Below are 24,379 nucleotides of genomic sequence, written 5' to 3'. Positions count from 1 at the left end.
TGTGTCCAAACTTTTGACTGGTATTGTCATTTTCTCTACTTTTGCATACTTGTGATACGTACTGTTATCAGATCTTCAACCAAAACCTTTTATTTGAAATAAGGAACCTGAATTAACAAATAACACAACAATGACATATTTCCTTTATTTCATAAACTAAGTTATGCAACACCCACAATGCCCTGTGAAAAAGTAATTGGCCCCTTACACTCAATAACTGGTTGTGCCACCTTTAGCTGCTTCAACTTAGTGACATTTATGGGTTTTCAAGCATGAACAGCTCGTTTCAAGTCCTGCCACAACCTCTCAATTGGGATTAGGTCTGGATTTTGACTAGGCCATTACAACACTTCAAATGTGTTGCTTTTTAACCATTTTCATGTAGAGTTGATTGTGTGTTTTGATCATTGTCTTGCTGCGTGACCCAGCTGTGCTTCAGCTCCCTGACTGATGGCCTGACATTCTCCTGTAGAATTCTCTGATACAGAGCAGAAATGATGGTTCCTTCTATTGAGGCAAGTCGTCCAGGTCCTGAGGCAGCAAAGCATCCCCAAACCATCACTCTACCACCACCATGCTGGACCGTTGGTATAATGTTCTTACTGTGGAACACAGTGTTTGGTTTTAGCCCGGCATAATGGGTCCCACGTCGTCCAAAAAGTTACACTTTCGAATCATCTGTCCATAGAACATTCTTCCAAGAGTCCTGATGATCATCCAGGTGCTTCCAGGTGCTTTTTGGGAAAACTTGAGTTAACTTTTTGGAGGACATTTGTCCCATTAAAGCCCAATTTCACTCCAATGCTTCCCAAAGTTGTATCAAGTTGGCTGGATGTCCTTTGGATGGTGGACCATTCTTGATACACACGGGAAACTGTTGAGCGTGAAAAACCCAGCAGCGTTGCAGTTCTTGACACAAACCGGTGCGCCTGGCAACTACTACCCTACCCTGTTCAAAGGCATTCAAATCTCTTGTATTGTCCATTCACCTTCTGAATGGCACACAAACACAATCCATGTCTCAAGGCTTAAAAATCATTCTTTAACCTGTCTCCTCTCATTCATCTACACTGATTGAAGTGGATTTAACAAGTGACATCAATAAGGGATCATAGCTTTCACATGATTTCACCTGGTCAGTTTATGTCATGGAAAGAGCAGGTGTTCTTAATGTTTTGTATACTCAGTTTATAATGGTGTGTATAGACATTATGGACAGTTTATGACTAGAAGAGGTGTGTATAGCAGTAGTTATATAGAATGAGCCATGACTATAATACAGTATAATGTATACTATACATATAAAGTGTGTTAAACAGTATGTGAAACATATTTTACTATCTCATGTTGCCTACAACTTGAAATACTCTTATATGCAAAAGTCATATTTCTCTTGTCCCGCCCCCTAAGCATTTGGGACGTGGGAGGAAAGAAAACCTGCTGTACTTCTGCTGTTTGTTTACTTTCAGTTTCATAGTACAAGGGTTCCTCCGCAGTGAGGAGATATCAGTAGTAGTGGATTCTTTATCTCTCTCTCTTTTTCATTGGGTTGATAAGTGCTAGAGCCAACGCAAACGTGTGAATTTTCAGTTTACACAGCCACCATGGAGGAGGACGCGGGAAAATCTATCCCATTCAAGTACCCCGCCTCTGACTTCTTGTTGACTGTCGGAGGTATGATGCTTTTTCTCCTGGATGTGGCACTAGACGTGTGGGCGGTGGTTACTTTTTATCAAGAAGAGGCCTATGTGTTCATGGGACTGCTGGTGTTCCTACTACTGGGCTCCTCAGCCCTGGTCCAGGTTTTCAGCTGGCTGTGGTACCACTATGACAAGGGCAGTACTGAGACCAAGACAGAGAGCCTTGTGAAGAACCTTCACTTACTCAAGATCCTTCATGTGTTCCAGATGGGAGTCTACCTCAGGTTCAGTTAAACTTTGTTGACTTAACTTGATGTTGAACTGGGAACAGAAACAGCCACGGACTGTGTTGATATCCTAAAGAACTTGTATCACCAGTGGTGGAAAAGATACCCAATTGTCATACTTGAGTAAAAGTAAATATACCTTAATAGAAAACGACTCAAGTCAAAGTGAAAGTCACCCAGTAAAATACTACTTGAGTAAAAGTATTTGGTTTTATAGATACTTAAGTATCAAAAGTAAATGTAATTGCAAAATATACTTAAAAATCAATAGTAAAAGTATAAGGGCCATTCCGCCGAATCGGTGCCTTTTCTGTCCCCAGGATATTACATGCATAAAAAGTATCTGTATAATATATTATATTGTCAAGCAAAGTTTCTTGCACTTTGTCCTAATTGCAATTTGAAGATACATCATGTAAAATCTTAATAAAAACTACCTAGAACACTGAAAAAAAAAAAGTGATTTTAGCCCATCACCACTCGCTAACACTACACCATGAAATATGATTAGAATCCTTCAGAAATCAATTTTTTTTTTTTTAAAGGTATTGTGACTATTTCCAATTTATACAAAATACATTCTCATCGGAAATTCATATGTTAGTTAAAATACACATTTTAGTTGTGTCCCCAGGATTTCAGTCAGTCCTGTTACCCGAACACACACCCCCCCCCCCTAAAAATGTGGGACATTCCACAAGTCACATGATCAACAGGAAGTAGTTTGAGTCTCCTGAAGGCCATGGGAAGACCAAGGTTGCGGTCCAAACACTTAAAAGACACACACTATCCCCTCCGCCCTCAAATTAAGTGAACACTTCTGATGACGTATCATACACTTGCAGGGTGAGGAAGGAATGATTTTAAAATGGACCGCCGGAAAATGGCCGGAAATTCGTCACTCTTTCACCCCGTGATGATTGTGTTTTCAGCCACCAGTAGCTTGTGGTTGCTTTATATGCATTTCAGTCAATTATGACTATATACACATACACACACCTACTGTATGATAGCTAGCAAATGAATTAGCTAACTAACATTAGCCTGCCTAGCTGGAACTTCTGAAGAATATATATAAATATTTTTATTCCTACAATTTCCAAAAGATAACCAAACAAAACATGTACTTATAACGTGTTTGCCGTCATGTGCATTAGTAACACACACTTTCTAACTTATTTGCATTCGTTTCTACTTACACTTGTATTTTGACTTCTCCATTGATGTTTAAGTTTTCGCTGACTTTTCTTAGCGGATGTACAATCGTCGCGAATTTAATTATGGGGTATTTTCACGCCTCGGAGTGAACATACTTGTACACTCGCAAAGCCGACTAAAAACGAGTGCTGAGGGGTTTACGTTGCAAACTTCCCTTGTTTGGCTAATAGTTTGGACCACCCACCAAGATGGCGACAGGGATTCCCCCAAGGGCATAAGGCGATAAGTGGATGAGGGTGTGTATTTTAAGTGTTTGGACCGCAACCAAAAGTCAGTTCACTCTTTTCTGTATGACTGATAATTTCAATCTCAAGTTACCTAAATTATTTCTTAGATATTGTTTTTTTTAAAGATAGTACCTTCAAGTGGTTTACCAAAACTAAGTGTTCTCATGCTATTAGTTTTGATGCCATGTGGCTACATTTAACGTATTTGCTAATGCTATGCTAAAAACTCAGTCCTGTTACTCATATGAAGTGTAACAGGAGTGAGAAGTTTGAATGAAATAGCCATTTTAAATGTGTATGTAACCGGTTTTGTACCGGTACCTTTCCTCGTTGTGTTCTGGTAAGGTGTAGGTGGAAGATAAGGCTCTGGACACAATTCTGCCAGTTGTCTCTCTTTTAATGACTGTATGGAATGGATACAAATACAAGGAAAAATAGTTAACTTTCTGCTGCCGTCTGGACTCTTCATCACGTGCTGAACAAACTCAGTAGTAAAAACAATCAACAATAAAGTACATGTTCCTATTTTCAAAAGACTCATTTCGTTTTATAAATGTTGTACGCCAATAATTTGCTAATAACTGCTAAATATTTCTTAGTGTACCATTATACCGGAGACATACTAATGAAGCAACAACGACATTTGACATGCCCGGGCAAGTAGCAAAATTAACGACAGCTAACTAGGCACATTAAACATGGAATACAAAATCGTCACATTTCACAACATACCTGAATGGATACAAACACAAGGCAAAAGTTAATGCTGCCGTCTGGACTCCATACAATTATATTTGCCTGATAAGACTGCAGAAAAGTCGTGAGGGGGGGAAAAAAAAAAGCCTGCACCTGAAAGAGACCCTCCGTTATGCTCGTCGTTTGAATGAGGAGACCAAGGTGCAGCCTTGTAGGCGTACGTCATTTCCTTTAATAATGAACACCAACAAGACAATGCAAAACCGAACGTACCGTTCTGCAGGGCTAGACAGCACAATGCAAAAACAAGATCCCACAATCTCAGGAGGGAAAAAGGGCTGCATAAGTATGATCCCCAATCAGAGACAACGATAAACAGCTGCCTCTGATTGGGAACCATACCCGGCCAACAAAGAAATATAAACATAGATTTGCCCACTCAAGTCACACCCTGACCTAACCAAATAGAGAATAAAACAGACTCTCTAAGGTCAGGGTGTGACATCCTCTCCCGCAACAAAGCTAACTGTAGTTAGGCTAGACTTGCAAAGTTGCACTCGAACATTCAAATCAAAATTAAATGTATTTATATAGCCCTTCTTACATCAGCTGATATCTCAAAGCGCTGTACAGAAACCCTGCCTAAAACCCCAAACAGCAAGCAATGGAGCAATACGCAGATTTAAAGAGGAGTCCGTAATTTGCTTTCTAATGATCATGATCTTTTCCTCAAAGAAGTTCATGAATTTATTACTGCTGAAGTGAAAGCCATCCTCTCTTGGGGAATGCTGCTTTTTAGTTTGCTTTGCGACATTATCAAAAATAAATCTAGGATTGTTCTTATTTTCCTCAATTAAGTTGGAAAAATAGGATGATCGAGCAGCAGTGAGGGCTCTTCGATACTGCACGGTACTGTCTTTCCAAGCTAGTCGGAAGACTTCCAGTTTGGTGTGGCGCCATTTCTGTTCCAATTTTCTGGAAGCTTGCTTCAGAGCTCGGGTATTTTTTGTATACCAGGGAGCTAGTATCTTATGACAAATGTTTTTAGGGGTGAGACTGCATCTAGGGTATTGCGGAAGGTTAAGTTGAGTTCCTCAGGTGGTTAACTGATTTTTGTCCTCTGACGTCCTTGGGTAAACAGAGGGAGTCTGGAAGGGCATGAAGGAATCTTTGGGTTGTCTGAGAATTTATAGCACGACTTTTGATGATCCTTGGTTGGGGTCTGAGCAGATTATTTGTTGCGATTGCAAACGTAATAAAATGTTGGTCCGATAGTCCAGGATTAAGAGGAAAAACATTAAGATCCACAACATTTATTCCATGGGACAAAACTAGGTCCAGAGTATGACTGTGGCAGTGAGTAGGTCCAGAGACATGTAGTGAGGAACGCTGTATATGGCCCAGGAGGCCTGTAAACAGTAGCTATAAAAAGTGAGTGAGTAGGCTGCATAGATTTCATGACTAGAAGCTCAAAAGACGAAAACGTCTTTAAAAAAAAAAAATATAAATATAAATTTGCTATCGTAAATGTTAGCAACACCTGCGCCTTTGCGGGATGCACAGGGGATATGGTCACTAGTGTAACCAGGAGGTGAGGCCTCATTTAACACAGTAAATTCATCAGGCTTATGCCATGTTTCAGTCAGGCCAATCAGTGATTAGTTCATTGACTATAACTGCCTTGGAAGTGAGGGATCTAACATTAATTAGCCCTATTTTAAGATGTGAGGTATCACAATCTCTTTCAATAATGGCAGGAATGGAGGAGGTCTTTATTCTAGTGAGATTACTAAGGCGAACACCGCCATTTTTAATTTTGCCCAACCTAGGTCGAGGCACAGACACGGTCTCAGTGGGGATAGCTGAGCTGACTACACTGACTGTGCTAGTGGCAGACTCCACTAAGCTGGCAGGCTGGCTAACAGCCTGCTGCCTGGCCTGCACCCCATTTCATTGTGGAGCTAGGGGAGTTAGAGCCCTGTCTATGTTCCTAGATAAGATGAGAGCACCCCTCCAGCTAGGATGGAGTCCGTCACTCCTCAACAGGCCAGGCTTGGTCCTGTTTGTGGGTGAGTCCCAGAAAGAGGGCCAATTATCTACAAATTCTTTCTTTTGGGAGGGGCAGAAAACAGTTTTCAACCAGTGATTGAGTTGTGAGACTCTGCTGTAGAGCTCATCACTCCCCCTAACTGGGAGGGGGCCAGAGACAATTAATCGATGCCGACACATCTTTCTAGCTGATTTACACGCTGAAGCTATGTTGCGCTTGGTGACCTCTGACTGTTTCATCCTAACATCGTTGGTGCCGACGTGGATAACAATATCTCTATACTCTCTACACTCTACACTCAAAACAATTCCTAAGAAGATCCACTTCTATGTGGAATTTTATTCCTCATCATGTCTTCTCTACTTTTGGTGGCCTTAACTTCATGTTGGTTTGCAATTATAATATTGACAAAGTTCCAGTGAAACTTTCTGCTTTTCATCGGCAGGTTTTCTTGTCATGGTCCTTAATTTATAAGCATCATTTTTCTCCACACAGAAATTATATATGGAATAATTGGGATATATTGTATAAAAATACTTCTTTGTTTTTAGAATATTGGTTACGAAATAATATCCTATTGGTGAGCCAACTGGTAAATAATATCCTATTGGTGAGCCAACTGGTAAATAATATCCTATTGGTGAGCCAACTGGTAAATAATATCCTATTGGTGAGCCAACTGGTAAATAATATCCTATTGGTGAGCCAACTGGTAAATAATATCCTATTGGTGAGCCAACTGGTAAATAATATTCTATTGGTGAGCCAACTGGTTTATAATATCCTATTGGTGAGCCAACTGGTAAATAATATCCTATTGGTGAGCCAACTGGTAAATAATATCCTATTGGTGAGCCAACTGGTAAATAATATCCTATTGGTGAGCCAACTGGTAAATAATATCCTATTGGTGAGCCAACTGGTAAATAATATCCTATTGGTGAGCCAACTGGTAAATAATATTCTATTGGTGAGCCAACTGGTTTATAATATCCTATTGGTGAGCCAACTGGTAAATAATATCCTATTGGTGAGCCAACTGGTAAATAATATCCTATTGGTGAGCCAACTGGTAAATAATATCCTATTGGTGAGCCAACTGGTAAATAATATCCTATTGGTGAGCCAACTGGTAAATAATATCCTATTGGTGAGCCTACTGGTAAATAATATCCTATTGGTGAGCCAACTGGTTTATAATATCCTATTGGTGAGCCAACTGGTAAATAATATCCTATTGGTGAGCCAACTGGTAAATAATATCCTATTGGTGAGCCAACTGGTAAATGCAGAGGGTCTTTTACTCCGTTATAATGAATTCTTATCACTTTACAAGGTCCCTGTAACACCTACAGATTATGCAATTGTTTTAGATGCCATTCCCTCAGGTGTTGCTTTATTATTCAGTAACATGTCAAGACCTGACCCTCAGAACATACCTACGATTAAATCTGTTGACTCATCAGTAGAAAAGATTAGTTTCTCTTTTGGTTCATCCAACAACACAGCGATACGAACCTTGTTTCAGCAGGATGTTGTATCTATACATTATGTCATGCCTTATTGGAATGGATTTATTCATAATATCTGTTGGTAAAAAGTTTGGATGTTGCCACACACATACCTACTTATTAATAAAATTAAGGAAGTTTCCTTTAAAATTGTTCATAAATATTATCCTGCCAACCACTATATGAAGAAGTTTAAGGAAAACATAAACTCAAATTGTACCTTTTGTAATGACCACCCAGAAACAGTGTTGCATCTTTTTTGGCATTGTATTCATGTAAGAAAACTGGCAAGACATCAGTAGATTTATAATTTAACACATTTATGAAGATCCTACACTATTGTGGAGAGATGTACTGCTTGGATTCTTTACCTACGATAGAAATAAGCTGAAACTTTTTTATGTCATTAATTTAATTATTCACAAATGTAAATTTACAACAAAAAAAAACACATTTTCTTACCTTATACAAAAAGAAATTGGACTGTATTTTAAGACAATAAAATACTCTACTAACAAAAAAGCTGTTAGAATTATAAGTATGTCCCTTCAGGTCCTTGTGTAATGTGATATTGTACCCCTAGCCCCACCCCCAGCCCAGCCCAGCCCCTAGCCCAATTGTCCATTGTATATTATTCATATATACTTGTGTTCCCACATGTACTTCCTGTATTGATTTGTAAATATATATATATTTTAAAGCATGGCTCCCGTTGATGACATCACAACATTAACTACATTTTGAAAATAATAATTCACTCTTGAAAGTAATGTAATACATCTTAAAATAACCTTTAAAATAATACATTAAAATAATTGAGGGATTTTCGGTGAAATACATAAAGTATATACATTGATTAATTATAATACTATTCTCTTGATTTTAAGTTTTGCAGTTGGAATTACTGAAGGTGTTTTCAGTTTAACATTTTGGACGACGTGGGACCCATTATGCCGGGCTAAAACCAAACACTGTGTTCCACAGTAAGAACATTATACCAACGGTCCAGCATGGTGGTGGTAGAGTGATGGTTTGGGGATGCTTTGCTGCCTCAGGACCTGGACGACTTGCCTCAATAGAAGGAACCATCATTTCTGCTCTGTATCAGAGAATTCTACAGGAGAATGTCAGGCCATCAGTCAGGGAGCTGAAGCACAGCTGGGTCACGCAGCAAGACAATGATCCAAAACACACAATCAACTCTACATGAAAATGGTTAAAAAGCAACACATTTGAAGTGTTGTAATGGCCTAGTCAAAATCCAGACCTAATCCCAATTGAGAGGTTGTGGCAGGACTTGAAACGAGCTGTTCATGCTTGAAAACCCATAAATGTCACTAAGTTGAAGCAGCTAAAGGTGGCACAACCAGTTATTGAGTGTAAGGGGCCAATTACTTTTTCACACAGGGGCATTGGGTGTTGAATAACTTTGTTTATGAAATAAAGGAAGTAAGTATGTCATTGTTGTATTATTTGTTAATTCAGGTTCCCTTTATCAAATAAAAGGTTTTGGTTGAAGATCTGATAACAGTACGTATCACAAGTATGCAAAAGTAGAGAAAATGACAATACCAGTCAAAAGTTTGGACACACCTACTCATTCCAGGGTTTTTCTTTATTTTAACTATTTTCTACATTGTAGAATAATAGTGACGACATCAACACTATGAAATAACACATATGGAATCATGTAGTAACCAAAAAAGTGTTAAACAAATCAAAATATATTTTACATTTGAGATTCTTCAAAATAGCCACACTTTGCCTTGATGACAGCTTTGCACATTCTTGGCATTCTCTCAACCAGCTTCATGAGGTAGTCACCTGGAATTCATTTCAATAAACAGGTGTGCCTTGATAAACGTTCATTTGTGGAATTTCTTTCCTTCTTAATGCGTTTAAGCCAATCAGTTGTGTTGTGACAAGGTAGGGGTGGTATACAGAAGATAGCCCTATTTGGTAAAAGCCCAAGTCCATATTATGGCAAGAACAGATCAAATAATCAAAGAGAAAGTCAGTCCATCATTACTTTAAGACCTGAAGGTCAGTCAATCTGGAACATTTCAAGAACTTTGAAAGTTTCTTTTAAGTGCAGTCGCAAAAACCATCAAGCACTATGATGAAACTGGCTCTCATGAGGAACGCCATAGGAAAGGAAGACCCAGAGTTACCTCTGCTGCAGAGGATAAGTTCATTAGAGTTACCAGCCTCAGAAATTGCAGCCCAAATAAATGCTTCACAGAGTTCAAGTAACAGACACATCTCAACATCAACTGTTCAGAGGAAACTGCTTAAATCAGGCCTTCACGTTCGAATTGCTGCAAAGAAACCACTACTAAATGACACCAATAAGAAGAAGAGATTTGCTTGGGCCAAGAAACATGAGCAATGAACATTAGACCGGTGGAAATCTGTCCTTTGGTCTGATGAGTCCAAATGTGAGATTTTTGGTTCCAACCGCTGTGTCTTTGTGAGACACTGGTGACACTGTCTGTGATTTATTTAGAATTAAAGGCATACTTAACCAGCATGGCTACCACAGAATTCTGCAGCGATACGACATCCCATCTGGTTTGCGCTTTGCTTTTCAACTGGATAATGACACAAAACACACCACCAGGCTGTGTAAGGTCTATTTGACAAAGAAGGGGAGTGATGGAGTGCTGCATCAGATGACCTGGCCTCCACAATCACCCAACCTCAACCCAGTTGAGATAGTTTGGGATGAGTTGGACCGCAGCCAACAAGTGCTCAGCATATGTGGGAACTCCTTCAAGACTGTTGGAAAAGCATTCCTCATGAAGCTGGTTGAGAGAATGCCAAGTGTGCAAAGATGTCATCAAGGCAAAGGGTGGCTACTCTGAAGAATCTAAACTATATTTATATTTGTTAAAAAAATTGTTGGTTACTACATGTTCCATATGTGTTACTTCATAGTTTTGATGTCTTCACTACAATGTAGAAAATAGTAAAAATAAAGAAAAACCCTTGAATGAGTAGGTGCGTCCAAACGTTTGACTGGTACACTGTGTACATTTATTTTGCCAAGCTTGCACATGCAACGCGATCAGTGTGGTCAGAAGTAAAATAACAACCCGATGTTTATATCCCAGGACAAATTAGCTAGCAACAGCAAGCTAGCTAGCTAAATTGCTATAAATGTTAATATAAATTAATATAGTTGGTTCAGAGTTCGTTTTGATATTTCAACCTGCATGTCCTGATCATGTTTGGTGTGGGTGGACAAAATCAGCAAGCACGCGAGTGGTCTGGTCAGCATGTTAGGCTGATGCAGTGCTAGAAGTGTCACTACAGCTCCGGGTTTGATCCCGGGTTGGGTCGCAGCCGGCCGTGACCGGGAGACCCATGAGGCGGCGCACAATTGGCCCAGCGTCGTCCGGGTTAGGGGAGGGTTTGGGATGTCCTTGTCCCATCGCACTGTGGCGGGCCGGGCGCAATGCACGCTGACACGGTCGCCAGTTGGACGGTGTTTCTTCCGACACATTGTTTGGCTGGCTTCCAGGTTATGCGGTCAGTGTGTCAAGAAGCAGTGCGGTTTGGCAGGGTCGTGTTTTGGAGGACGCCTAGCTCTCTAGCTTTGCCTCTCCCAAGTCCGTACGGGAGTTGCAGCAATGGGACAAGACTGTAACTACCAATTTGAATATCACGAAAAAGGGGTAAAAAATAAACAATTTACAAATGAAGCATTTGTGTTTATTGAATCTGCCAGATCAGAGGCAGTAGGGATGAGCAGGAATGGAAAAGGGGGATACCTAGTCAGTTGTCCAACTGAATGTATTCAACTGAAATGTGTCTTCCGCATTTAATCCAACCCCTCTGAATCAGAGAGGTGCGGGGGGCTGCCTTAATCGACATCCACGTCTTCGGAGCCCGGGGAACTGCCTTGCTCAGGGGCAGACGACACATTTTTACCTTGTCAGCTCTGGGATTCGATCCATCAACCTTCCGGTTACTGGCCCAACGCTCTAACCACTAGATAAGTGTGTGAATTGGACCATTTTTCTGTCTTGCTAACAAGTAGTTTTGGGTGTCAGGGAAAATGTTGTCAAATAGATAGTGAAGTACAGTACACAATAATAACTGTATATGTGGCTGTCATTTTAGATATGCTGGTCTGGTGAGGATCTCGATATGTGGCTTCTGCAGTAAAAAGCGTTGCATGGAGGACATCGCCGTGTATCTGACCCATGACCTTAGCCTGCTGCGCCTCATCGAGACCTTCTCTGAGAGCGCGCCACAGCTTGTCCTCATGATTACCATCATCATCCAGAGGGGAATGGTGGAGCCCATTACAAGTACGTAAAAGCAAACATTGTGTTCTAAGTAATTCTAAGACCTAGAGGTACAGTTGAAGTCAGAAGTTTACATACACTTAGGTTGGAGTCATTAAAACTCGTTTTTCAACCACGCCACAGATTTCTTGTTAACAAACTATAGTTTTGGCAAGTCAGTTAGGACATCTACCTTGTGCATGACACAAGTAATTTTTCCAACAATTATTTACAGACAGATTATTTGACTTATAATTCACTGTATCACAATTCCAGTGGGTCAGAAGTTTACATACACTAAGTTGACTGTGCCTTTAAAAAGTTTGGAAAATTCCAGAAAATGATGTCATGGCTTTAGAAGCTTCTGATAGGCTAATTGACATAATTTGAGTCAATTGGAGGTGTACCTGTGGATGTATTTCAAAGCCTACCTTCAAACTCAGTGCCTCTTTGCTTGACATCATGGGAAAATCAAAAGAAATCAGCCAAGTCCTCAGAAAAAACATTGTAGACCTCCAAGTCTGGTTCATCCTTGGGAGCAATTTCCAAATGCCTGAATGTACCACGTTCATCTGTACAAACAATAGTACGCAAGTATAAACACCATGGGACCACGCAGCCGTCATACCGCTCAGGAAGGAGACACGTTCTGTCTCCTCGAGGTGAACGTACTTTGGTGTGAAAAGTGCAAATCAATCCCAGAACAACAGCAAAGGACCTTGTGAAGATGCTGGAGGAAACAGGTACAAAAGTATTTATATCCACAGTAAAACGAGTCCTATATCGACATAACCTGAAAGGCCGCTCAGCAAGGAAGAAGCCACTGCTCCAAAACCACCATAAAAAAGCCAGACTACGGTTTGCAACTGCACATGGGGACAAAAATCATACTTTTTGGAGGAATGTCCTCTGGTCTGATGAAACAAAAATAGAACTCTTTGGCCATAATGACCATGGTTATGTTTGGAGGAAAAAGGGGGAGGCTTGCAAGCTGAAGAACACCATCCCAACCGTGAAGCACGGGGGTGGCAGCATCATGTTGTGGGGGAATTAAAATTATGTGGATATATTGAAGCAACATCTCAAGTCATCAGTCAGTAAGTTAAAGCTCGGTCGCAAATGGGTCTTCCAAATGGACAATGACCCCAAGCATACTTCCAAAGTTGTGGCAAAATGGCTTAAGGACAACAAAGTCAAGTTATTGGAGTGGCCATCACAAAGCCCTGACCTCAATCCTATAGAAAATTTGTGGGCAGAACTGAAAAAGCGTGTGCAAGGAAACCTACAGACCTGACTCAGTTACACCAGCTCTGTCAGGAGGGATGGGCCAATATTCACCCAACTTATTGTGGGACGCTTGTGGAAGGCTACCCAAAACGTTTGACCCAAGTTAAACAATTTAAAGGCAAAGCTACCAAATACTAATTAAGTGTATGTGAACTTCTGACCCACTGGGAATGTGATGAAAGAAATAAAAGCTGAAATAAATAATTCTCTACTATTATTCTGAATCTTCACATTCTTAAAATAAAGTGGTGATCTTAACTGACATAAGACAGGGAATTTTTACTAGGATTAAATGTCAGGAATTGTGAAGTTGAGTTGAAGTGTATTTGGCTAAGATGTATGTAAACTTCTGACTTCAACTGTATATCTGGATATAAGTTATATAGCTTGTAACTAGGCCCCAGAATTTTCCATGGTCTGGCCCTACTCATAATTTAAGAGGTGACTGACTCCAGACCTGATGATACATTTGTATAATTCCTTTCATTGACAGTTTACTTGATATAACATCCTGAATTTGTTTTTTTTTCTCTCCCCCAGTCTTAAAGGCACTTGGTTCAGTGTCTGCCATCGCCGTAAGCGTGACCATGTACCACCGCTCCCTGCGTTCCTTCCTCCCAGACAAGGCCAAGCAGGGCTGGATCTCCTCAGTGGTCTACTTCATGTGGAACCTGCTCCTGATTGGTCCACGTGTGGCAGCAGTCGCTCTCTTCGCCTCGGTCTTCCCCTGCTTCATCGCTGTCCACTTCCTGTCTTCCTGGATGGTTCTATTTTTTGTCGCCTGGCAACTGAAGACAGACTTCATGGACAGCGCCGGCGGAGAATGGCTCTACCGGGCCACCGTAGGTCTCATCTGGTACTTCAGCTGGTTCAGCATAGTGGAGGGGCACACCAGGCAGCGGAGCACCATCTACCACACCTGGATAGGAGTGGATATTGGGATGCTTTGTGGTTTTTGGGTGTGGCAGATGATGAAGAACCCTCCATATTTTGAACTGCCACTAGATCCCTATGTCATCTTTGTCATTATGATCTTACTCTACATAGCTGGGCTCTGTCTCAAGGTGATATACTACAAGTTCTGTCACCCAAAGATTACAAAGCTAGGAGAAGTCGATCTGAGGTTGGAGCTGGTGGGGGTCTCCCAAAATGGGAAAGATGAAGTTGACTTTAGGTTTATGGGTCAAACAGAACGTCCGGAACCGTCCGTCAGGTTCAATAAAAGGATGAGGAATTTAGCTGATAACTTTTACTCTTAATCCGGATGATGAGATCCCTCCTACACATTGAAAAGACTGTATGGGCTTGTTCAACATTGCAGCTGACAAACCCAGCCAGGCAACTGCCAACTGACTGATCTACAAATTACGTTGGATCATAAATAACTACTCATTATTTGTAGATCAGTAACAATTTATCCACAATGACTTAAAGATCTGTCTGTTTTCAATCGATCCTTGTACTTGATTGATGAATTAAGGTCAGTAATTAGTAAGGATCTCCCCTCACCTGGTTGTCTAGGTCTTAATTGAAACCAAAATCCCACACTTGGCCCTCCGTGGAATGGGTTTTGCACCCCTGCCCTACTTAAATGAACCATCTCTACAGCTTGAAACACTGAGAAATGTTGACACTTTCATTGGAATGGAGAAGAAAAAAAAAAAAAAAAAGTATGAATGTATGTATTCACTACTGTAAGTCGCTCTGGATAAGAGCGTCTGCTAAATGACTAGAATGTAAATGTAGACAAGGATGGCGATACTAGACAGTTCTGTTTGGCACTGTGCATTTCTAATATGAAGGTAAACATTACAGTAATGTTTATCGTGGTCATGAACTTGTCTTATTAATGTGATCTCGTGAGAACAGCTAACCAGGGTTACTTATTGACAGTGGTGGAAAAAGTACTAAATTGTCATACTTTAGTAAAACGTAAAAGATACCTTAATAGAAAATGACTCAAGTAAAAGTGAGTCACCCAGTAAAATACTACTTCAGTAACTCTAGAAGTATTTGGTTTGAAATATTCCAAAGTAAATGGAATTGCTAAAATATACTTAAAATGTCAAAAGTAAAAGTTTAAATAATTTCAAATTCATTATTACGCAAACCAGACAATGTTTTTATTTATAGATAGCCAGGGGCACACCAACACTCAGACATCATTTACAAACGAAGCATGTGTGTTTAGTGAGTCCACCAGATCAGGTAGTAGGGATGACCAGGGATGTTCTCTTGATAAGTGTGTGAATTGGACCATTTTCCTGTCAAAATGTAACGAGTACTTTTGGGTGTCAGGGAAAACATATGGAATAAAAATAGGCAAAAAGATACCACAGAAAACTACTTAAGTAGTACTTTAAAGTATTTTTACTTAAGTACTTTACACCACTGCTTCCTGAAATGTTAGCAGGGCATGGACTCTGTCAGGACTAGATGGTAAAAACCTTGAGGGGATGTGAGAATGTAATTTTAACAGTGCGGTTGGGTGGCCAGTTCTGAGTGAATGTGCCAATGTCCTCAGTCTTTGTGTGCAGTGTGCTGGACTGTCTGGTTTCATGTGTGTGATGCGAATGTGATCCTTTTTGTACAGTGATGCCAAAGGCAAAAAAATATTAAAAAATGTCCATACAGGTGATGAAGCACTTTGGAAGATGACGTATAATCTTATTGCTAATTCACAGCAGAGTGTACGCAATTGCAAAACACTAAAACACTGACAATGAAACCAGGCACCTTCAAAAGTACTTTTATTTGTATTTACACTACCATCAGTATTCTTAATGTACACAAGACAACCTTATTGGGCCTTCAACAGTGTTCCGGTCCCATACAAAAAAAACTGGGGTGGGAAAACACATTCGACTCAGTTATACACTACATGACCAAAAGTATGTGGACACCTGCTCGTCAAACAACTCATTCCAAAATCATGAGCATTAATATGGAGTTGGTCTCCACTCTTCTGGAAGGCTTTCCACTAAATGTTGGAACATTGCTGCGGGGACTTGCTTCCATTCAGCCACAAGAGCACTAGTGAGGTCGGACACTGGTGTTGGACGATTAGGCCTGGCTTGCAGTCGGCGTTCCAATTCATCCCAAAGGTGTTCGATGGGGTTGAGGTCAGAGCTCTGTGCAAGGCAGTCAAATTCTGCCATACCGATCTCGACAAACCATTTCTGTATGGACCTTGCTTTGTGCACAGGGGCATTGTCATGCTGAAACAGGAAAGGGTCTTCACCAAACTGTTGCCACAAAGTTCGAAGCACAGAATTGTCTAGAATGACATTGTATGCTGTAGCGTTAAGATTTCCCTTCACTGGAACTAAGAGGCGTAGCCCGAACCCTGAAAAACAGCCCCATTATTCCACCAAACTTTACAGTTGGCACTAATCATTCGGGCAGGTAGCGTTCTCTTGGCATCCGCCAAACCCAGATTCGTCTGTCGGACTGCCAGATGGTGAAGCGTGATTCATCACTCCAGAGAACGCGTTTCCACTGCTCCAGAGGCCAATGGCAGCGAGCGCCACACCACTCCAGCAGACGCTTGGCATTGCGCATGGTGATCTTAGTTTTCCATGGCCGCACACAAGCCTATCTCATGAAGTTCCCGACAAACAGTTATTGTACTGACATTGCTTCCAGAGGCAGTTTGGAACTTGGTAGTGAGTATTACAACCAAGGACAGACTATTTTTACACGCGTCAGCATAGCGGTCCTGTTCTATGAGCTCGTGTGACCACTTCACGGCTGTGCCATTGTTGCTCCTAGACGTTTCCACTTCACAATAACAGCTCTTACAGTTGACCGGGGCAGCTCTAACAGGGCAGAAATTTGATAAACTGACTTGTTGGAAAGGTGGCATCCTATGACGGTGCCACGTTGAAAGTCACAGAGTTCTTCAGTAAGGCCATTCTACTGTCAATGTTTGTCTATGGAGATTGGATGGCTGTGTGCTCGATTTTATACACCTGTCAGCAACGGGTGTGGCTGAAATAGCCAAATCCACTAATTTGAAGGGGAGTCGACATACTTTTGTATATATAGTGTATGTTTCATCATCTTGAGTAGAGCCAAATACATCCCTACAAGCATGAACAAGTTGAGCCAGATGTATCCCTACAAAGCTATGTACCTTCATAGCTCATTGCATTCGACAGTTGAAATAGTACAAAAAAAAACATTTCCATGACAGCCAACACAGACTGGTCAAAATGCAGAAGTACAGAATCACACTTTTTGTTAGCAACAGAGTACTTTAAAAAAACAGAAACCGTCACTGATAGAAATACTGTAAACATCTGACTACAAAAAAAAACGAAATCATACCAACCAAAAGGTGAAAAGCAACACTAGAGATGTGATCAGCATGACAATGAGCAATAACAGTTTAAATGTTTTTGGTTGGGAGTTGATTGATTTCCATGATGTTAGATATTGAAGATGTGGGTCAGAGGATCAGGCTTGTTTGATCTTATATTCACATCTCTGGAGAAAAATAAATTTAAAAATAAAAAACTTGTGGAAACAGATCGTAATATGAATGTGCAGCCAGTCAATTAAAGACACCGGTCTGTCTTGTCAACTTCACAAAATTCCATGTCCAAGACACCCCTTCCATTCCAAAGAATCTAATTCATCATTTTCCAATGCTTACTATTTCTCTCATGTCCCTTAGTGGTACTGTTACAGACTACTTTATATGTTTCACCAGATGTATGGTGGATCTGGACACCACTCAAAGTACCATGTGATTGAGATGTGATTGTCTAAGCAGTGAAAGCAAGATACAGTGACAAAAAAAAAGAAGGTCAAATAAACTAAAAAGGTGGTGACAGCGGGTTTCAACATGGAAACGGATGCTCTGACTTAGAGGACAAGGGTGTGACTCGTCTTGACAGCAGAGCATTTCAGCTGTAACATTTATGTATTGGCAGGACAATCAAAACAAGAAATAAAAACTGAACTGTAAAAAGGGAGAAGGGGAAGAAAACAAAAATCACATAGTAACCATCTCCGTGTTGCTGATGGTTAAAAATAAAAAGTTTCAGCAGATTAATGATGGTATAAAAAAAAGTAGTTGTAGTAAAATAAAACACTTCAACTAAAGTGTGTAACAACCATGTGTGATCATGTAATTAACACATCTGAAGTATTTCCTGTAGAGATGACGCATGTATAGATATATAATATAGAGGGTTGAAAAAGGCACAGTATGCATATATATATACAGACACACAAAGAAATACACAAGAAAAACATTCTTACTGGTCAAGCCGTAAGTGTCAAAATGATCGTCATCATCGGGCTCAGTATTGTTCAGTCGTAATCTCACATGGACCAGGGATTCATAACATCAACCCTCTAACCACCTCACGACCAGCTAACCCCCCCAGTCATTCCTGGTGTTTTTCCCCAATATTTATAATAACGACGCTAGATTGACTACACTGCACACAGTGGCGGTAGGCCTATATTTTTTTGGGCAGCCGGTCCCGTACAATCAATAGCACATTTAGAGGTCCCAATACACCACCACTATGGTAACCACCACTATGAAATAATGGGGTTGTGTGTGAGCCTCACGAATCAAAATGGAGGAAAATCAATTGGAGATTGATTCTACAACAGAGACATAGAAACATTTCCATTTATCAATGACAACACTTGAGCTTTGTGACGCAAATTATCCGTCATGTTGTGACAATCTAGACCACCTTGGGCAGACAAATCTCCTGTGACTTCTTGGTCTAACATCATTTCCAGTATTGAACAATAACATAACAAAGTGATTGCATTGTGCGATTTGCCATCCCTTCCAGCCAACTGCTTTTTAAAAATACTCATTGTCAAGTTAAGTCTCTTTGCAGGAATTCAAGGACACTTAGGGCTGTGCTCTGAGGAACAGTTACTCCAAGGGGAGGTTTCTTCGACAGGTTATGTAGACACGTTCACATCAGCGTCTCGCTGAAGAAGATGCACATTGTTTTGAAAGCCCATCCTTGGTTTCTTAGATGTAAATGTACAGAAAGGCCTGGTTTGGCTGTTCTCACAGAAAGGCCTGGTTTGGCTGTTCTCACAGAAAGGCCTGGTTTGGCTGTTCTCACAGAAAGGCCTGGTTTGGCTGTTCTCACAGAAAGGCCTGGTTTGGCTGTTCTCACAGAAAGGCCTGGTTTGGCTGTTCTCACAGAAAGGCCTGGTTTGGCTGTTCTCACAGAAAGGCCTGGTTTGGCTGTTCTCACAGAAAGGCCTGGTTTGGCTGTTCTCACAGAAAGGCCTGGTTTGGCTGTTTTTATGATTAACTACATAGTAACCTGGCGTCCTTGATATCATGCAGTGGAATTCAGGTTAGTTAGGGTCTTCATGGAGTCATTCTGACCACACATCAGTTATGTAAAAAGACCACAGAAGTCAGTTAGGCTGTTGAAGTCTGTGACACAGTGGAGAGGTCAGGACAGCGGAGGTCTCTATGGAGAACACGTCAGTACTGTTAGTGAACTAGTGGAAAGGTTACATCCAGAAGGTCAATTGAAGGTCATTAAGTAGCCATCTAATCATATGCTTTGAAAAGACAAATTATTACCAACCCTCATCAATGATACCTCAGTCATTTGGAATTGAATGCTTTGGAATGAGTGCAAAACAACCTTTTAAAAATACAAATTATAAAAAACATTCGAAGTGACATCCTTTCATGAATAGCTACCCTACAGAAAGAGAAATAGGAAAAGTGTAAGCTCTAAACAACCATAAGTGTCCATCCGGGATGCCAGACAGGGCTGCAGACCTTTGCTTTAGTCGATCCACTAACAAGAGGCTACGTCCCAAATGGCACCCTATTCCCTATGTAGTGCACTACGTTTGATAGGGCCTAGTGCTCTCATCAAAGAATGGTGTACTGCATAGGGAAAAGGGTGTCATTTGGGATGCAGACAGAGAGAGAACAGAGGAAAACAGCCTGTGGGTTGTGGAGCCAGAGACTACAGACACTTCGGGGGAAAGAGATATGGGACTGGTCTTAATTTTAGTAATGTCCTGCCTGTCGGTGTCGGTCAGTGGGTCGCTGCTGCTGCTGCTGCTGCTATGCCCCAGTGATCAGGCTCAGTCTTTAGAAGATAGCTGCCATATGGAGAGTGTTGCTGGGGAGGAGGAGCTCTACAGCAGAGAGTAGGTCTGTCTGTCCAGTCTGCTTCCCAGCCACTGACACCCCCAAAGTCCACCTCAGATCAGTCCACGGCCATCACACGGGGAAAAGAGCGACACACTAGAGCCAGCAGGTGTTTGAGGGATGGTGTGGAGCTGAGGACATAATAATGTCACTCCACAAGCAAACAGAAGGGTTGGGGGGGGGGGGGACCGACCAAGTTTCCCTTTGTGTCTAACCTCCATTCCTTCCGCTCTACAGGAAGTCTAGTTCCAGGGCTTGATGGAGGGATACCAGGTCCCCGTGGGTGGTGATACGCCAGAAAGGCATGTTGTGCTGCAAAGAGAGGAGGGAGACGGCATGAGGAACCACCAGTCAAATAAATACTCCAAGACTTATTTACTGCAGTGCTGAGTGTAAGTGGTGAATAGCAGAAGTACTTGGGGCCCTGATTCCGAGCCCGAATTAAGCGCATAAATGGAACACATTCTGACCTTGAATTTAAGATTGAGAGTAGCATGTTATTCACCCGCTATTCGTTCAGGGTGAAGATCTCAGAAATGAAAAGGTGTGTCTACAGATATACTGTATTCTGACCTTGACTTCATTTTATTATAAATTCCACCGCCTTCATGTGTGAGGAAACCATGAATAAGATTGAGCAAACCTACCGGCTCCAAGTGGAAAAAGCATCTACTTTATGTTTTTTGCGATAAAAATAACAGCATTCTCCATGCACGGTAACGTATAATAGGTAAGAGTTATTGATAAGACCTAGGTAAATGAGTAATCCATTTGGAGAAGGGGATTGTAAATACACAAAGCAAATTGTTTTAGATGATTTGTCCTGATGATCCCCGGAGATGAATGTGAAACCATTTTATATGGAAGCAAACTGAAAATCATATCAACATGCCGTGTATTGCGGACCCTTTTCCACAGTGAAATAGGCTATAAAATAGCTGTGCTGTTACTCAGAATTGTAATTGTGTGCCCTCATAATTTGCGTGGATTAAATTTGGACACCCAAGTTATAGGCTTCTGTAGGGCTGAACCTGCTCAGTTGATGTATACGCATTCAAATGTTTTCATTATGCCCAGGTTTTTCTCCGTTTTATTTTACAATTTGTATCATGTTAAATATTAGCCACTATCCGGGAGCCACCATCAGTAATACCCACATACATTTAGAACTGCCACTTTAGTGTTAGTTTTAAATGTGCAGCTTACATTTAGCATCATTCCATTCTGTTGACCTTTCCTTCCTCTGTGTAGTTGTTCCTGAGGGTCACTAGCATGAGTGGATCATATTACATCATGTTGTGCAATAATTTGGGACATGTAGCCTATTGGAATCATTATGGAACTGAGACCACATGTAACAGTTTAAACCTGGAATCAGGGCCTTGGCGAACAGCAGAAGTACTTGGCGAACAGCAGAAGTACTTGGCGAACAGCAGAAGTACTTGGCGAACAGCAGAAGTACTTGGCGAACAGCAGAAGTACTTGGCGAACAGCAGAAGTACTTGGCGAACAGCAGAAGTACTTGGCGAACAGCAGAAGTACTTGGCGAACAGCAGAAGTACTTGACGAACAGCAGAAGTACTTGGCGAACAGCAGAAGTACTTGGCGAACAGCAGAAGTACTTGGCGAACAGCAGAAGTACTTGGCGAACAGCAGAAGTACTTGGCGAACAGCAGAAGTACTTGGCGAACAGCAGAAGTACTTGGCGAACAGCAGAAGTACTTGGCGAACAGCAGAAGTACTTGGCGAACAGCAGAAGTACTTGGCGAACAGCAGATGTACTTGGCGAACAGCAGAAGTACTTGACGAACAGCAGAAGTACTTGGCGAACAGCAGAAGTACTTGGCGAACAGCAGAAGTACTTGGCGAACAGCAGAAGTACTTGACGAACAGCAGAAGTACTTGACGAACAGCAGAAGTACTTGACGAACAGCAGAAGTACTTGGCGAACAGCAGAAGTACTTGACGAACAGCAGAAGTACTTGGCGAACAGCAGAAGTACTTGGCGAACAGCAGAAGTACTTGGCGAACAGCAGAAGTACTTGGCGAACAGCAGAAGTACTTGGCGAACAGCAGAAGTACTTGGCGAACAGCAGAAGTACTTGGCGAACAGCAGAAGTATTTGACATACTGTATGCAACAAAGAATAAATGATTCCCAGCTGTTTGTTAAGTTTTAATAACTTGCCAAAATGCTTTGATCGTACCCTGAGAATATGCAGTCCTAAAAGCGGTTCCCTAATGCACTAAGCCTACCTGTTTTGCTGCGAATTCCTCATCACGACCGTCTCCAATCACCACATAGGTCACATTCTTCCCAAAGCGAGAGACGATCCGCTCAAAGCAGCTTTCTTTCCCTGCGGAAAGACCACAGGACAAGCAACTGGAGTTAATATATTTCATCCAATTTGGATCAAACACAAATATTTCAAAGGTATACTTCGGAATTTTGGCAATGGAGCCCTGTATCTACTTCTCCAGAGTGAGATGAACTCTTGGATACCATTTTTAAGTCTCTTGTATCCAGTATGAAGGAAGTTGGAGGTAGTTTTGCGAGCCAATGCTAACTAGCGTTAGCACAATGACTGGAAGTCTATGGTATCGGCTAGCATGCTAGTAGATAAAGGGACACATTGTGATTTTGGCAAAGTATCCATTTCAACCCAACAGCTAAGTTAAACATCTGTTAAGGTCAGTGTGTGTGCGGTTTGGTTTACCTATCTTGGTGGCGCTGTAGATGTTCTCTATGGGGAAGACGTCCCCAAGGCCATAGAGCAACACTTTGGCCAGAGCAGGCACCAGCTGGGTGGTCGTCACCAGGACATTCATACACTTACCCCTGTGGACACACATACGGACACGTGAGAGAAGAGGAAGGACACACACAAAAAACTTCTATATACGGTCTGATCTAAATAAAAATATCAAGTTAAAAACTGGAAGATGAGAATAAACTCTCTAAATGTCAAACTCACTGAGCTGACCTGGACTGGATAAGCAGCAAGGATTTGAGTGCTGTGCTGAGCCAGGCGTCTGTCATATTCTCCATCTCAGACTGGAGCCGTAGGAGAAGCTCCCTCTTCATGGGACTCAGCAGGCCTGGAGGAGAGAGAGAGGTTAGAGGTGTTTCTACCCGAGCAGGCCTGGAGGAGAGAGAGAGGTTAGAGGTGTTTCTACCCGAGCAGGCCTGGAGGAGAGAGAGAGGTTAGAGGTGTTTCTACCCGAGCAGGCCTGGAGGAGAGAGAGAGGTTAGAGGTGTTTCTACCCGAGCAGGCCTGGAGGAGAGAGAGAGGTTAGAGGTGTTTCTACCCCAGCAGGCCTGGAGGAGAGAGAGAGGTTAGAGGTGTTTCTACCCGAGCAGGCCTGGAGGAGAGAGAGAGGTTAGAGGTGTTTCTACCCGAGCAGGCCTGGAGGAGAGAGAGAGGTTAGAGGTGTTTCTACCCGAGCAGGCCTGGAGGAGAGAGAGAGGTTAGAGGTGTTTCTACCCGAGCAGGCCTGGAGGAGAGAGAGAGGTTAGAGGTGTTTCTACCCGAGCAGGCCTGGAGGAGAGAGAGAGGTTAGAGGTGTTTCTACCCGAGCAGGCCTGGAGGAGAGAGAGAGGTTAGAGGTGTTTCTACCCCAGCAGGCCTGGAGGAGAGAGAGAGGTTAGAGGTGTTTCTACCCGAGCAGGCCTGGAGGAGAGAGAGAGGTTAGAGGTGTTTCTACCCGAGCAGGCCTGGAGGAGAGAGAGAGGTTAGAGGTGTTTCTACCCGAGCAGGCCTGGAGGAGAGAGAGAGGTTAGAGGTGTTTCTACCCGAGCAGGCCTGGAGGAGAGAGAGAGGTTAGAGGTGTTTCTACCCGAGCAGGCCTGGAGGAGAGAGAGAGGTTAGAGGTGTTTCTACCCGAGCAGGCCTGGAGGAGAGAGAGAGGTTAGAGGTGTTTCTACCCGAGCAGGCCTGGAGGAGAGAGAGAGGTTAGAGGTGTTTCTACCCGAGCAGGCCTGGAGGAGAGAGAGAGGTTAGAGG

General features: G+C 41.9%; 2 protein-coding genes across 9 annotated transcripts in view; one reads left to right on the top strand and one right to left on the bottom strand.

Annotated features, from left to right (window-relative positions):
* The first annotated feature begins 1,470 nt into the window (after positions 1-1,470).
* Positions 1,471-15,853, top strand: LOC106589031 (XK-related protein 8). Its single transcript, XM_014178676.3, has 3 exons — positions 1,471-1,924; positions 11,755-11,945; positions 13,749-15,853. The coding sequence occupies exons 1-3, from the start codon at positions 1,605-1,607 to the stop codon at positions 14,465-14,467; spliced, it is 1,230 nt and encodes a 409-aa protein (XP_014034151.1). The 5' UTR covers positions 1,471-1,604; the 3' UTR covers positions 14,468-15,853.
* An 88-nt stretch (positions 15,854-15,941) lies between these two features.
* LOC106589035 (protein phosphatase EYA3) overlaps positions 15,942-24,379 on the bottom strand; it is a 36,823-nt gene continuing 28,385 nt past the window's right edge. For 7 of the 8 annotated variants that reach the window (XM_045709252.2, XM_045709251.2, XM_014178682.3 and 4 more), the window contains 4 exons: positions 23,351-23,474; positions 23,093-23,214; positions 22,632-22,732; positions 15,942-20,688 (listed from right to left, as the gene is read on the bottom strand). In XM_045709252.2, coding sequence (XP_045565208.1) covers positions 20,608-20,688; positions 22,632-22,732; positions 23,093-23,214; positions 23,351-23,474 — 428 coding nt within the window. In that variant the 3' untranslated portion in view covers positions 15,942-20,607. The remainder of the gene's footprint in view (positions 20,689-22,631; positions 22,733-23,092; positions 23,215-23,350; positions 23,475-24,379) is intronic. The other variant, XM_014178685.3, reaches the window with a different exon arrangement.

This window comes from Salmo salar, chromosome 27 (genome assembly GCF_965601325.2).
Source record: "Salmo salar chromosome 27, fSalSal1, whole genome shotgun sequence".
NCBI lineage: Eukaryota > Metazoa > Chordata > Actinopteri > Salmoniformes > Salmonidae > Salmo > Salmo salar.
Note: the sequence above shows the minus strand (reverse complement) of the source record. Positions and strands in the feature narration are given on the sequence as shown.

What these genes read in the sequence shown, in the direction of transcription:
- LOC106589031 (XM_014178676.3), top strand. Translation starts at nt 1,605, where the DNA reads ATGGAGGAGGACGCGGGAAAATCTATCCCATTCAAGTACCCCGCCTCT. An exon ending in CAGATGGGAGTCTACCTCAG is followed by an intron (nt 1,925 to 11,754) that starts GTTCAGTTAAAC and finishes CTGTCATTTTAG; the next exon opens with ATATGCTGGTCTGGTGAGGA. An exon ending in AATGGTGGAGCCCATTACAA is followed by an intron (nt 11,946 to 13,748) that starts GTACGTAAAAGC and finishes TCTCTCCCCCAG; the next exon opens with TCTTAAAGGCACTTGGTTCA.